At 40.5% G+C, this 15,396-nt stretch overlaps 1 protein-coding gene across 4 annotated transcripts; it reads left to right on the top strand.

Annotated features, from left to right (window-relative positions):
- The first annotated feature begins 700 nt into the window (after positions 1-700).
- tmprss13a (transmembrane serine protease 13a) lies at positions 701-15,396 on the top strand. Of its 4 annotated transcripts, XM_061781294.1 has the most exons (14): positions 1,539-1,621; positions 1,699-1,784; positions 3,930-4,104; positions 5,037-5,147; positions 5,410-5,577; positions 5,737-5,863; positions 5,951-6,046; positions 6,583-6,626; positions 8,110-8,272; positions 8,345-8,523; positions 9,334-9,432; positions 9,836-9,978; positions 11,669-11,821; positions 14,154-15,396. In XM_061781294.1, exons 2-14 carry the CDS (start codon positions 1,767-1,769, stop codon positions 14,166-14,168), a joined length of 1,491 nt encoding a protein of 496 aa, XP_061637278.1. In that variant the 5' UTR covers positions 1,539-1,621; positions 1,699-1,766; the 3' UTR covers positions 14,169-15,396. The 4 variants fall into 4 exon arrangements, with proteins under 4 accessions (XP_061637277.1, XP_061637280.1, XP_061637278.1 ...); XM_061781293.1 differs by lacking the exons at positions 1,539-1,621; positions 1,699-1,784 and adding an exon at positions 701-845; XM_061781295.1 differs by lacking the exon at positions 1,539-1,621 and having other exon boundaries at positions 1,671-1,784.

Below are 15,396 nucleotides of genomic sequence, written 5' to 3'. Positions count from 1 at the left end.
ATATGTTAGCTTTTACTAATTACTGCATTGCTTTTAGTTGGAAATCTTGCAAAATTGTCTACTAAATCAGAACTGTAATGAAGGACTCTTCAACAGGCCTGAGGGACAAGTACTCAAGCCAGCAACCTTCCCAATTTGCTCGGCATTACAAACTATATTATGCTACCCCCTGATGGCTGGAGTTTGTACCACTTAAGTATAATATAATATCCATTATTAAAGAGTTTGCAGTTAGAAGTAAGATAAGGTAACTTATTAGCACATATGGAAGCAAATTCAGATCAGACAACAAAATGTGATATTAAGATAATACTGTACAATATAAGTACAATTTTATTTATGTATTTATATATTTTTATGAGCATGAAGTTGCAATAGGGCCACATTCCAAAATGCTGCATTTTTGGTTAATTGAGGTTCCCTAGGTGTGAATGGTTGTTTGTTAATGTTATTAATGTGACCTAGAAACTGTGCAATGCATCTCTTTTACAGAGTGGAGATAAAAAAAAAAAATAAACAACTAGATAATGTGGTTGTACAAGTGTGCACACCTTCTTACATCTAGGAATGTGCCTTGGTTCAGAATTAACCCATCTTGTTAAATGCAGTCAGCACACACCTGCGACCTTTCAAAGTGCCTCTGATTAACCCCAAATGAATTTCAGCTGTTCCAGCAGGCTTTTCCAACATTTTTTCTTTGTCTTTTCAGCATAACCCTGAAGGTTTTGCGCTAATACTGAGAGGTATTCAGAACTGCTCATAATACCGCCAGCTCGTCTAAGGCCCCATCTCCAGCTGAAGAAAACCAGCCTCAAAGCATGATTCTGCCACCACCATACTTCACTGTAGGTAGGGTCTTCTTTTGATGATAACTCATGTTGTCGTTGTGCCGAACATACCTTTTGGAATCATGGCCAAAATGTTCAACCTTGCTTTCTAAATTTCGCTGAAAAACACACTTGAAATCTCCTAAATACATATGGGATAATGTGTTATGGTTTGATGAAACCAAGGTTGAACTTTGGTATATGATGATCTTGTCTGTTTACTTCCTCAATGTGAAATCTGGCCCTTTTTAGTTGAACGATCCAGACTCACACAAACACCTTGGACAATAAAATTCAGAATAATTTGGAGTGACACACCTGATTGCCCAAAGTCAGCTGGGATAGGGTAGGCTCCAAACTCACCTACAACTCTGAACTGGATAAGTGGTAGAAAATTGATGTTAACAGATTGAAAAAAAAAATATATATATATATCATTTTATTTGTTTTCAGTACTGCTTTTTATGCATACTCAGGTCATTATATTTGTCCTCAACAATTCTAGATTACCCCAAACATGTTTGGCATTTGAGTAGCTTTTTGTAACATGCTTGTTTTCATTCAGACACTCATGCAAATTGACCCCAAAATGCACATATGAAAGTTTAAAAAAAACAAAACCAAAAAAAAACAGTGGCCCCTTGACATCTTAACTGGTGTCACTTGAGCCACACAATAGTTTCATGTTCCTGAACCAGCAGTGGTGGTCTGTGGCTGGAAGGAAACCGGTCGGGCAGGTGTGTAAACTGCTGGGCATGTCCGACTTGGATAAAGATTCAGATTGAAGTGTACAGGTAAGGGTCGTTTACATTCACAGTAGACAAAAGACACTCGAAGGCAGATGTGTCAAAGCAACATTTTTCCATTTGAGGATGTGAACAAGCTCCACCCATACGGTGACACCTCAACTCTCCGCTTGTCTTGCAATCACTGATTCCGATGGCAACTCTTAACCCGGTAGGTTCTCTATTTTTCTTCCTTTCGGGTGCTCTTTTGTTCCCTCGGGTTCCTTATTCTTTATGCTCATACTTCCATATACTCAAACTTTACCTTATACACTGAAATCCATGTTAACTTACAAAAGGGGTTTGTTGTAATCATCTGTAGTTGGATAGAAGACAGGAAACTTGACATGATCGATTGTTGTTGGGTACCTGTACATTTTAGTTTTTTTTTGTTTTTTGTTTTAATTGAACACAAATGCATAACAGAAGCTATATTATGATAGAAAGTAAGAAAATAAACAGATGTCATTGTTCAGCACAGCTTACATGTTCAAAAGGAGTAGGAAGTAAAACTTGGCAAGTCCCATCCTGTTAACATTTTATGAAATGATATAAATTTGGTTTTCTTTCACGGGTGTCTTGCCATAGTCTTTGTTTCTTCTATTATATGTAGTGGGGGAGACTTCATCTTCATTTTAGGTCATTTCATCCACGAGTTTAGTCAAAACTTAGTTATTCTTAGGGAGTTTGAATTTCATCATTTACATAAGATGATTTGTTACAGATCTTGCAATATATTATGGATGAAAAACTAGTTAATAGCACTTGATTATTGGCTTTAATTCATTAGTTGAATCTGTGATAATAGTGTATCAAACTTTGTCCTAGCAGGTGTGCCTTCTCTTTTTGATTCAGGGTGAAACTGTAACCTTTCTGGTAAGGTGTGAACCTGTAAAAGTGACATTTGATAGTCATTTTCCATGACGATGACGTAAAATGATCTGCGCACGATAGCCGGGAAATATGATAAACCTGCTCTTCCGCGTGTTTCATCTAGGTGATTTTGCCTCAATTAGTGCTCGTTTCCTGCGGAGCTTTATAGAAACTTGACCTCTGAGTTGTGGAAAAGGTGTTGCGAAACACTAAAAAAAAAAAAAATAAAGGTCCATTCTCAAAGCTTGAGTTCTTGCATTTTTTTTCTTTGTATTTCCCCCTGTTTACAAAGCGATGAGCACATCTTGTATCCCGTCAGGTGACACTGCAAAGTGCTAATCCTGAGCACAAACAAGTTTAGCTGGATGTCATTGTTCATCTTAGGTTTCACTCCTCCAAATGTTCCAGTTGAAACTTTGAGGAAATTGCTTCTTCCGAAGCAAGCCATTTTGAACATTGAGGGAGAAAAGGACCCGTCAAGCTGTTCAGTGAATTCTCATTTGTTTGAATGGGTATCAAAGTGGCAAAAGATGTGCCCTTTATTTTTTTTCCCTCACATTCAATACTACTTGTATAACCCTTTAATCAACAAATTTTTGAACACAGTGCAGCAACATATTTAGACATTCAATATAACAGTTCTCATATATTCTTTGTCTGCGAGGAGCTGAGACTATACTGTACTGACCTCCGTATAGTACTGAATGTTTCTCTTGTACTGCCCCCGGATGAAATTGTTGTTGAAATGTCATTGTTTTTATAAAGTACAATTTATAGTGCTATTTTTCCTCATTAAAAAAAGCTTTTCTTTGAGAGGCTGAAACTGATTGGCATTTTCAAATGTTCATTTCAGTTAGAAAATATGAATTAAGATGTGATCGTTTTTATGGAACATGTAAAACTCCTCTTGGCACTACTGTGTTGTCTCTCTGGGCTCTCATTTTACCCCCCATTCTGTTCCCTCAAGTAGAAGACACTTGAGTCACAAGGCTCACTCTGCCCCATGTTGTCATGGTAATGGAAGATTTGCCATTGTTTAAGCAATCATCCATTGGATGTGGCGTGGTCCACCTGGCTGACTTTCAAGCAGCTAGCATGGGATGGAGTCCAACTCAATGCCCCATTTACAATGGCCCTGTGAATGACTCCCAATCAGTAAAACTCTAAATGGCCCCTGTGATGTGCCGAGGAGCTAGCATGACAACAAATGAGGAAATAAGTCTTAATGCTGTTGCTAGGATACAATAATTCTTTGTGCTTTCAGGTAGTTGGCACCTGGGTGTGTGTTTGTTTTTGCATGCAGGACAATAGCTTCATCTGGGAAAGCTACCGCTATTGTGCCGATCAAATATGGATCTGTTATGTGCTCGATATGACTGTAAAAGGCCACAATGTGTTTTCCAGTGTGACTGTCATAAAATAACAATTGTTGTGCTTCCTGCAGAATGAGCCGCCTCCTCCTTACTACTCAGTCGCTGTGCACACCCAGCCCCCCCTCAAGTCCTATGAAGAGGTGGTGTACGGCGTGGGTCCGGGCCAGATCCCCGCCAACCAGCCACATTACATTCCTCAGTATGCGCCACCTGTGGCTGCACCCCAAGTAACACAGTCAAGCTTGCGTGAGTTGCTGGCTACTCTACTTCTGTATTTGGGGAGGAGGGCAGCTATAGAGTGCTGTGGTACTTCATACTGTACACGTACCTGCGTCATGAACTGTACTGGGAATGTTTAAAGGAATGCATCTGTGTCCAATACCACTTGTTCTCATTCGTAAAGTGCATGAGCTGGCGTCTATCCAGGGTGAGAGGAGGGGTACACCCTGGACTGGTCATCCATCACTCTATCACAGGCCACTGACAAACAACCGTCCACATTCACACCCATGGACAAAATAGAGCACTGTTTCACAACTTTTGAGCCAAGGCCGATTAATTGTTCTGCCTGTCACTATACAGCATAAATAGATGAACACAGGTCAATTATTGTGGGAAACAATTTAGCGACCAATTAGATATTTTCCTGCAACACACAAAGCTATATAAAGGAAAGTCTGGACAGTGACGAGCTGCTAACAATATGGCACGCACAGAGGGAGACGAACAAAACCAAAGCAAATTCTGGACAGTGACATGCGTGGGTGCCTTTTTGTCACCCAGCTTGACAAGCGCAATCACTTCAGTGTCTAGAATAACATGCATGACTTTGGAACGCGGGAAGAAGCGGGATTCCCCAGACAGACCGACGCAAACATGAGACTCAAACACTTTTTGTGGAGTATGGTGATGGCTCATGTGATATAAATTTATTTACAGGAAAATTCTGGTCACACTCCAAATTTGAGTGTTGGAACTTTATCTTTTCACCGTTTTCATTTCAGACATGTTTAATTTGTTGCCCTGTGATTGGCTTTCAACCAGTCCTAGGTGTACCTACCTCTCACCCAAAGTCAGCTGGGATAGACTCCAGCTCACCTCTGACCCGAGTGAGGATAAGTGGTACAGATGGCTCGAGATGTTTTGGTTTGCATCGTGTGCAATGTGTTTCCATGCAGCCCCTAGGAGCAGGAAGAGAGGGTGCTGTAAGAATAATGTCCATTGTTACGGAGGGTCATGTGCTGCCTTTATCCTCGTCGCCCTGCTGGCTGTTGCCATCTGGCTCGGAGGTTGGCATTCATATTCATTTGCTCTTCTGTTGGGTGTTTTCACTGGGAGGTCCTTGGAGGACATGTGTTTTTATGGATATTGTTGATTCATTGAGCTTTCCAAAGTGGCATACGCCAACATCATTGAATGCCAACTTGTTCTCACAACAATGTTGTATGGTTTGTTTGGATTTGGAATTTAATTAAAATCTGTTTTGGGAGTTTTGCTACTAAATTCTCATAATTCCTGTCACAGTAAATTTTCCTCTCTCTCTTATGGCAGTGCAATATGGCACCAGGGTGTTATCCCAAGGGCTTATCAACAACAATGACCAGCAAAATGAAGTGATGGACGACAGCCCGCCTTTACTGATAGACAGCTGCCCCAATACTACCATAGAGTGTGATGGGGTCAGGGACTGTGAGCTGGGCTCTGATGAAATGGACTGCGGTGAGTGTGCAAGTAATTCCTGTAATAGAAGACCAAAGGGAACAGACACAGGATCTAGTCTGTTTCCTGTGAACAAGAGTTGACTCTCATATGAAATGGAAAAAAAGTATTAGACTTGCCTCCCCACCTCAATTTTTTTAAACTATGCTCCTTTACCAGTGAGGTTTTCGAGTAGAAATAGACTGGAAGTCAGGACCTCCCAAGATGGCCGCTTTCTTCCCATCTGCTTCGATGGTTGGGACCAGAACATTGCTGACCAGACGTGCGCCCAACTTGGGTTTAGAATGTAAAGACTCATTGCTCTCTCTTTACTCACCATTCATATAGAGTTACCATGGCATTACCTTTTAGTCACCTTTACCCATGTCTTCAGGTCTTATAGCAACACAAATATCACATCCCAGGACTCCCTTGGACTGAGAGTGACCAACAGATTGTCCGACTCCCTCCAGGGCCAGGTTGAAGTCAGGTAAATAACCCATCCTCCTTTTTATCCCGTCCGTCCAGGCAATGGGATTTTGTGAATAGCTGAAATTTAAAACCTGTACCTTGAAGTTTGACAAAAGATTTCAGTAGTTCATACTAGTTATGTGGATGACTGAGGTTGGTAGATTTGGTTGGTTTCTTCTTTGTTGTTGGTTGGATAAGACTCGGCTAATATTGATAGATTTTTGGTAAGCAAAGGACTTTAATTTGGATATTCTATGACTGATGTGTATTTGAGTCTTACTGTCAGAGTTAAGATGTCGACTGTTCGGTGTGGGCTCAAGAAAAAGTTATTCCCAATATAATTGCGCTCAATGGAACATTTAGTTTGACCAAAATGAAGTTGGACTGCCACCACGGTCCATCTTTAAGGTACCACTGTAATTTCAAATGTTTGTGGACCCACACTTTACAATATTGTAAGGCGCAACCTACGATTGTGTGTTTTTAAAATTCAACCTAAACGCTGGTAAAAGTGCCTGCGTGTAATTTGTCTTTCATTGTGACATCACATGATAGTTCCTCCTGTCCGGATCAAAACACAGTCTCCCTGCAGTGCGTCGGTAAGCACCCGCCATCTGTGCCTACAATCATGTGACACGTATGAATATATGTATATACACACACGCTTTGTATGGGCCAGCTCAGCACCTTATTGTGATCCTTGGAGGCACAATACTTAATGTTTATATCACTAACATTCAGCTTAGCAGCACATTCTTGAATAAGAGCTAGTTCTCGCATTAGTTTAGGATCATCTACTAAAGGTAATACATGTACATTTATGTTTATGTTTAAATCAGAAATATAAGCATAGCATGTCCACTATGTTTGTCCACTATATGAAGATTGATAGCGGTTTCATGTGGCATTTTTGGCTCACTGAAATGAGTTTGTGAATGCACACAGTTGCTCCTATTAAGACTGTGTAGGGACCAAGAAAAGAATGGGCCTAGCAAACCTGAATAATTGGCGACCAACCAAGGTTTTTAAGTGCCTATGAATGTCACATGATGGCAGCAAATCAATATTTTTATATTGGACATGGCTTTGGCCTGAGCACCAAAACAGCAAATCAGTGTTTTCGTCAGTTGGTTATTTTGGTACTTCAGGCCAAAGTTATTTATAATAAAAGTATTGATTTGGTGCCAGCTTATGTTGGGACCAAGAAACTATGTTCAAGTGAAAAGAGGAGCTTCATTTAGTTGGGCCATAATAGAAACAAAGTGCTTTGCTGCAAACTTCTGGCATCAATAGCCAATTGCAAATCTTTTGGATGGAAATCAATTGAAATTGTCGCTATTTGTGGTAGAACTTAGTCCCTAAAACTTTAGGCCAATTTGAACAAATGATGGAACGCTACCGGAAATTGGCTGGTGACCAGGCCAGGTGTACCCCACCTCTCACCCTAAGTCAGCTGGGAAAGGCTCCACCTCACCCGAGACCCTAAAGAGGACAAGTGCAGTTGAGAATGGATAGCTAGTACCTTACTTTTGTGCAACATCTTTGCAGGATGAGCATCCACACAGACAAAAACATTTTACTGATGGAGGCAGCCCTTCATTCACTACACTGTGTGCATGTGGCGCATGGACACATCAGCAATCGCCACTGCATCAACAACTTCACCGCACCAGCATGTGCCTTTTATCAGAAGCTAATCCTAATTTATACAGCCAACAAAATTACCTTTTGGCTTTGACATGATAGGAGGAGTGCTGCACCTGTGGGGGATGTGGGTGTTTCTAAATGATTGTTTCAAACCATCTACCTAGTCTGGCCCTTGTTTGAAAATGGCTCTGGATCTTCACCCATCCCAGGTGATTATGAGAAGAAACTGTGTGGGTGGTTATGTAAATTAGCCCCACTGTCATGTAAAAGTAAGGGAAATTGCATAACTGCTTGCTCGCAGACTCCTTTTCAGAAAGACAAACACAGGATTTACTTGGTTGTGGCATTCTCTCGAGAGACTCAATGAATTGTATACAAGCCATTACGAAGTAAAATTTCCACAATGTATCCCTTTTTATTGTGGTGTCTCTTCAGAGTGCGGCAAGCAGCAGTCTACATCTCGCATTGTAGGGGGGAGCATTGCACAAAGGGGTCAGTGGCCGTGGCAGTTATCGCTGCAGTTTCAAGGCTCCCACGTGTGCGGAGGAGTCCTGATAGCTCCTGATTTTGTGCTGACTGCTGCTCACTGCTTCCCGAGGTGAACCGACCACTTTGCGTTCATCTAATTATTTCCCCCCAAAATAGATTACTCAACGGTGTCCTCCTACAGGAGCAACCCCTCGATGCTTTTGCCACAGTTCTGGCGAGTGTACGCAGGCGCGCTGTCTCTGAACAATCTACCTGAACCCTTCATGGTGGAGAAGATCATCCTCAATGTAAACTACGACGACAGGACCAACGATCAAGACATCGCTCTGCTCAAACTTGCAGCTGAGGTTAACTTTGATGGTTGGTAAAGCTTTTCACTCCCACTAATCAGTTTTGGTTCCCTAGTTGGCATACCGACATTTGTTTACTGATCACATTAAGACATTTTCCTTGTTCAAATTCTTTGGAGCAAACCTTATCTTTTTGGAACCTGCACCGTCCTTCAAGGATTCAAAGTATATCTGCATGCCTGGAGTCTAGTGTGCTTTGATGTACGAACAAGCGTCCCTTAATTCAGTCATCAAAGTATGTGAAATTACAGCTATAAAATTGAGATTTTATTGAAAAATAAGTTGCATTCTTAGAGGTTAGTCTGTAATAAAGAACTACTTGTGTAAATCACACCAAAAAAAAAATCAATTGCAAATTCAGTTGAATCCCTACCCTGCACTGAAATACAATATGTAGGTAATATATTTTTGGGATTAAATGTATTTATGTTTTTCTTCTCCCCTCCGTGAAAGAGCTTGATTACATTTTAAAATTAAAAAAAGTAAAATAACATTTTTAAAATGGTATATGCACATCAGCCAATGCTATCAAAACATAGTTACAATTTATATAAAGCACTTTTTTTTTAAATAAAAGATTTAGTTTCTAACTTTATTTCCTAAGTCCTTCCTCTGTAAACTTGGCTATGGAACATTGGAATATTTTTATATATAACCCTGAGACAACAGTGGCATTTATGACTTATTGAAACATAACCAAAAAACACATGGATTTAATAATGTGGGAATTTGTAACAAATCCACCTTTTAAATAGTCGAAAAACTGCATTTTTGGGGAATGCTCATATTCTTGACAACTTAAACCCCTCCTTCCTCTCAGATGATGTTCACCCGGCGTGTCTGCCAGTTAATGCACAGCAATTCCTCCCTGGCACTGCTTGTTGGACGTCAGGCTTTGGTACCACTGAGGCAGGATCTGGTAAGCTAGGAAAATATTTCTTATTGGGAATGAAGCACATGATAGCGTTGAGCAACGAGAATGCAGTCAGACCAGAACATACAGCCACGCTTGCGTGTGGATCAACCTGTCCGTGTTGCTAAACGGTCTAACTGCTGCATATATGTACAGTAAATTCCCTCATTAGTATTATAAGATGACATAGTAGTACTTAGTCTTTTAAATTAGTCCACTTCATGGTAACATCTTCTCTTACTACTATGCTGGTAAAAAAAAAAAGTCTTAATCCTTTAATGCTGGCTAAAATGAAGTCTAGTGCGATGCACTGAGGATGCACATTGGTCGAACTTGAAATTTGACGCACTTTAAGTTACTTGACCACTTTGCTTTTGATGACATCACATGTCGTTTTCCTTCACCCCAGGTGTAGTGTCCGATGATCTGATGGAGGTAACTGTGGACCTCATCGGTACGCAAGTGTGCAACAACCCTGAGGTGTATGCAGGTGCAGTGACAGAGAACATGGTCTGCGCCGGACACTTGGAGGGAGGAAGGGATTCCTGTCAGGTGAGCTGTCAGTTGCCGGGCCAGATGTACAATTATCTGAGTTTTTGGAGGGGACATTTGGAGAGGTCAAACGCAAAAGCAGACACCGGAATTTTTGTGAATTGAGTGAAATGAGTTTTAGTTCTGGTTCAAGGGTAATGCTAATTTTTATTTAGAGAATTCTAAGTTAATATAAATTAAGAGGCTAATTTGGGGGGAAAAAATTTGGGGGAGTTTTTCAAAGGGATCTTTTCGTGAAACCAAACAACTCCTAGATTTTCTTCAAAAACAGACAAAGCCAACATTTTTAGAGCTATAAAATTACACACATATGGTAGAAAGATTATGCTTTGTGAGTAAAAAGTGTATTAGTGCTAGTCTTGTGAACTAATCCTTAACATAAATTAACCATTTGAAGGGAGAGACAAGTCATTGATTTCACAATTTCTTAGTTGCTACTCTCCTTGAGATCAGTGATGGTTTTCTCCTAGAATCTGCGTGCAGTACTAACACCAACCACAGCAACCAGGCCCGTGCAGACATATATGGTGGCAGGTGCTCAAGCCAAAAAAGGGTAACGATCGCAAAATTATTCATGCTCTAGTGGAGATAGTCTAAACACCCCTGTTCAAATAGCAAGTTTTTGTGATACACAAAAATGAGAAGATAAAATACCTTTTTTCCACTATTAACTTATAACATTTAAGCCATTGGGTAACAAATGAGGGGAAGTAAAAACAAACGGAGATAACATGGTTGCACAAGTGCACACACCCTCTTATAAATGGGGATGTGGCTGTGTTCCAAATCTCGAAATTTTTAAAGGTCCCATATTTTGCTAAACCAACTTTTTGAGTATTTGGGATGTAATATTGGCTCTATGGTGGCTCAGTAAGCATGTGAAATATGAATTAAAATCATCCACGCATTCCTGATTTGCATAAGTTTTTTTTGCCGTGGCCTGAAATCAGGTCATTCAAATTTCACAAGTTTGTCTACATCACGAGCGAAGATCTCGGCCTATCTCTCCGCTCCCGAGCCAGCGCTGTCAACGTAACACGTCTGCGCTCACAAATGGGTCTTGTACACTGAGGAGAGGAGGCGGTCTCAGCCAAATATGGACAAAATTGAGTCAGAAGGACCTTTTCTGGACACTCATGACAAAACCAAGGCGTTTTTAAGTACTTATTTTGCATGTGAAGTCTACACTAACTAGCTCATTTAATGTGGCTTATAGCTACACATTGGTTTATGTTGTCATTCTTTAACTCGTGTGGCGTGTATTACAAGTAATGAGTATGGTTAAGCTGTTCTTTTCATACTGTGGATAAGTGACATTACTGCCACCCAGCAGCTGCTGAAAGTAACTAAAGCGTGACTTGTAATCTAGTTACATTTGAAATCAAGTAATCGGTAAAGTAACTGGCAACACTGCTGACCAATGAGTTTCATGACATCTCTCTTGGACTACTTCATGCGATTATTTTACACTCCCTTTTAAACCCATTCAGAACTATATTGGCAGTCGGTTAACGAGAAACAAGGGCTGCAAATGACACTAGCTTCAGGCACTCGTCATTTCTGAAGTACAACCTTTTTCAACAAGTTTTACATTTGTTTGGTTTTGCAGGGTTACAAAAAGTGACATCGAAGGATGCGATCATAGGCAGGCAGTCTGTTAGACTGCTTGAACTCATTTTTTGTTGTCCAGGGTGACAGCGGTGGACCACTAGTGTGTGAGATTGACGACGTGTGGTACCTGGTGGGCATCACCAGCTGGGGGGCTGGATGCGGTGAGATCAACAAGCCAGGTGTTTACACCAGGGTGAGCAGTCTTCTGCCTTGGATCTACACCAACATGCAGGTGAGACTCAAATTTAATAAGTCTGCCAAGACTTGTAATTATCATTGCTAATGTTGTGATAAGCTGTATTTAACAGTTGGTAACTTTGTTAAAATAGTACTTTTTGTAGTTATGCTTTGGAATTTTTTTTAATACAAATTTAACTGACAGAATACATGGGTATGATATAAATTATTTATATACTGTATTATGCAATGTAATTTCAAATATTACTTTGTGGATGTATTTAAAAAGACATTTAGTCAATTCTGAGATGCTAATTTTAAGACATCACTCATCTTTAAAATGCATTTTTCCTTAAATTTTAAAATGTTTAAAAATTCATGTCAGTTTATTCATAAATGAATATGAAACCCAATTAATAAAATTCTAATTTATAAATAAGAATATATCTAGAATATGGTTGCAATTAAATAAAAATGAAGCCTTTATTGTGTTATGGTTAATAAAAATAAAACAAATCTTGGTATGAAACAAAGTAATTGATTTTCCTTGTTTTTAATGAAAAACTGTTCCACAAAGTATTCACACCCCAGCTGATTTGAGTAGTTTTCTTTTTTTAAAAAGATCTACTTAAAATATGCCATAATGGCAAAGTAAAAACATGTAAATTCCTAAAATTAAACATTCAAACATAATGGGTACGTAAGTATTCACACCCTTTGCTATGACGCTCAAACTTAAGCTCAGGTGCATCTGATTTCCACTAATTATTCTTGAGATGCTTCTACAACTCTAAATTAGTCCACCTCTGGTAAATTTAGTTGATTGAACATCATTTGGAATGGCAAACCTGTCTATACAAGGTCTCATAGTTGGCAGTGCGTATCAGAGCAGAAACCAAGCAATGAAGTATAAGGAATTGTTTGCAGACCTCTGAGACCGGATTGTGTCAAGGCACAACTCTGGGGAAGGATACAAAAGAATTTCAGCAGCATTGAAGATCCCAAAAAGCACTGTGGTCTCAATTATTTGGAAATGGAAGAAGTTTGGAACCACCAGGACCCTTCCAAGATCTGGCTGTCTGACCAAGCTGAGTAACCAAGGAAGAAGTGACTAGGTCAGAGAGGTGAACAAGAACCCGACGCTCACTAAGGCAGAGCTCCCAGTGTTCCCTTGCGGAGATAGGAGAACCGCCCAGAAAGTCAACCATTGCTAACACACTCTACCAATCAGGCCTTTATGGTAGAGTGGCCAGACGGAAGCCACTTCTCACTAAAAGGCACATGGCCCTCCGCTTGGAGTTTGCCAAAAGGCACCTTAAGGATTCTCAGACCTGCAGAAACGAAATGGAACTTTTGGGCCTGAATTGTAAGAGTCATATATGGAGAAGAGGAGGCACTGCTCATCACCTGGCTAACACCATCCCTACTTAAAAATGGCTGTCCACTGATTCTGCCCATCCAACCTGATTGACCTTGAGAGGGTCTGCAGAGTAGAGTGGGAGAAAATGCCCCAAAACATGTGTGCCAACCTCAGAGAGACATACCAAAGACGACGTGAGGCTGTGATTGCTGCCAAAGGATCTTCAACAAAATATTAATCCATGGGTGTGAATACTGTATGTACCCTTTATGGTTACATTTGCACAACTGTCAAATGTTTTCAGTTATTATGGGATAAATCATATTTACACACGAAATTTATGAACTAGTTTTGGAATCAGAAATCAAGGGTAATGGGGTTTTCAACCATTATTAATGTTTGGTAACACAAAAATGCTTGCAATATCTCAACGTTATTTATGATGACAATTTGAAATGTTGGTACAGATTTTAATAAGGATCATGGAAGTTGACTCACGATTTGCCTTGGCGGGCCACATAAAATCATGTGAGTCCTTGAGTTTGACACGTGGTCCATAAGATTATCAAAATATTCAGAGAATCTGAAGGAATCTTTACATGTAAACGGCATGCCCGGAAACCAAAATTGAATGCCCGTGACCTTTGATCCCTCAGGCAGCATTGCATTAAAAAATGGAGTCTGTGTGTAACAAATGCTACAGAAAACAATTGCTAGTTAAGTTACTGGCTACAAATGCAAGTTAAAAGTCTAGCATGCATAACGAAAGCCATATATCAACCACACCAGAAACGCAGCAGGCTTTTCTGGGCCCGAGCTCATCTGAGCTGGACTGATGCAAAGTAGAAAACTACCTTTACAATCTAATAAAAACCAAGGAGTTCGGATAAAAAAGCAGTTTTGATTGACTGTCAGAGGTATTAATTTAACAATGGTTCTGTTGTGGTTTGCCTCTGCATTATACAGAAAGCTGTTTTCCAATACTTACGATAAATTTATAATTCTGATTTGTACCCTTCTCTCCCAGCACGTAAGGCCGTAATGTCACGTGTTTACCTCCATTGAGCACTGCGCTGTGAAGCTGTCGTCAAGCAAACGCGGAGGGCGCTCAATGTAAAACCGAAGACTGACGGATTAAAAGTGGTGGGGGACGAGGCGCCACCACAGTACCTAACGTCATGTTTTCAGCTGTGTGACTGTTTCAAAGATGCACTGATGACTTGTCTTGCATTACTTCCTGGTTCTGCCATGTTTACATTCATGTAACACAAGCTTTCAAGATGGCTGGCCGTCCTCTCGTTTGTTCTTCCACTCCAGTACAGTCAGTGGGATTGTCCTCAATGTACAGTGGAGCCTCTACAGTAGAATGACCCTGACCAACGGGGCCACTGAGAACGAAAGTGGGCTAATGCCATTTTGTCATTCTTGCAGGAGAGTGATTTTAGTTTTGACTGCAATCAAATCTGGGGGCTTTATCTTGGGGATTTTTTATGGCAATGATTACTTCGTCTGGATACTTGTTTTTGAAGAATAGTGGTTTTCCTCAGGTTTTGGCATTGTGCAAAATGTAAGATAAACTGACACTATCCACAACTGAGGTACTGTCTTCAGTTTCATTGGTTGGATCCTGGACAGTATCATCTAGGTAGCCAGAAAGAAAAGAAACTTGGATTAGAAACAAAAATAGTGCAATAAGACTCTAAGACCAAACATTGTTTCATGCAAGATTCTCACATTCACTTACAGTACGCACTGGTACACGTGCTAAAGTAGTAGGCTCGCCTACTTTTTGATTTGATCAATTTCTGAACCTGGCGGCACGGTGACCGACTGGTTAGCACGTCTGCCTCACAGTTCTGAGTACCTGGGTTCAAATCCGGCCTCCTGTGTGAGTTTGCATGTTCTCCCCGTGCCTGTGTGGGTTTTCTCCGGGTACTCCGGTTTCCTCCCACATCCCAAAAATCTGCATCATAGGTTAATTCAAGACTCTAAGTGTGAATGGTCGTTTATATGCACTGTGATTGGCTGGCGTCCAGTTCAGGGTGGACACCACATCTCGCCCAGACTCAGCTGGGATAGGCTTCAGCCCGCCCGCGACCCTAGTGAGGATACGCGGTACGGAAAATGAATGAATGAATGAATTTCTGAATCTCCCTTTCTGGGATGTTGGCCCAATGTTGCAATAAATCTGGAAAAGTTCTGAGTGCTATAATGGAGAAATGTAACAAAAAAACATTTTATGATGGAATAAAGTTGAAATTTTACCTGGA

Source organism: Phyllopteryx taeniolatus, chromosome 8 (assembly GCF_024500385.1).
Source record: "Phyllopteryx taeniolatus isolate TA_2022b chromosome 8, UOR_Ptae_1.2, whole genome shotgun sequence".
Lineage (NCBI taxonomy): Eukaryota > Metazoa > Chordata > Actinopteri > Syngnathiformes > Syngnathidae > Phyllopteryx > Phyllopteryx taeniolatus.
The sequence above is the reverse complement of the archived record's forward strand: the minus strand, read 5'-3'. Positions and strand labels throughout refer to the sequence as shown.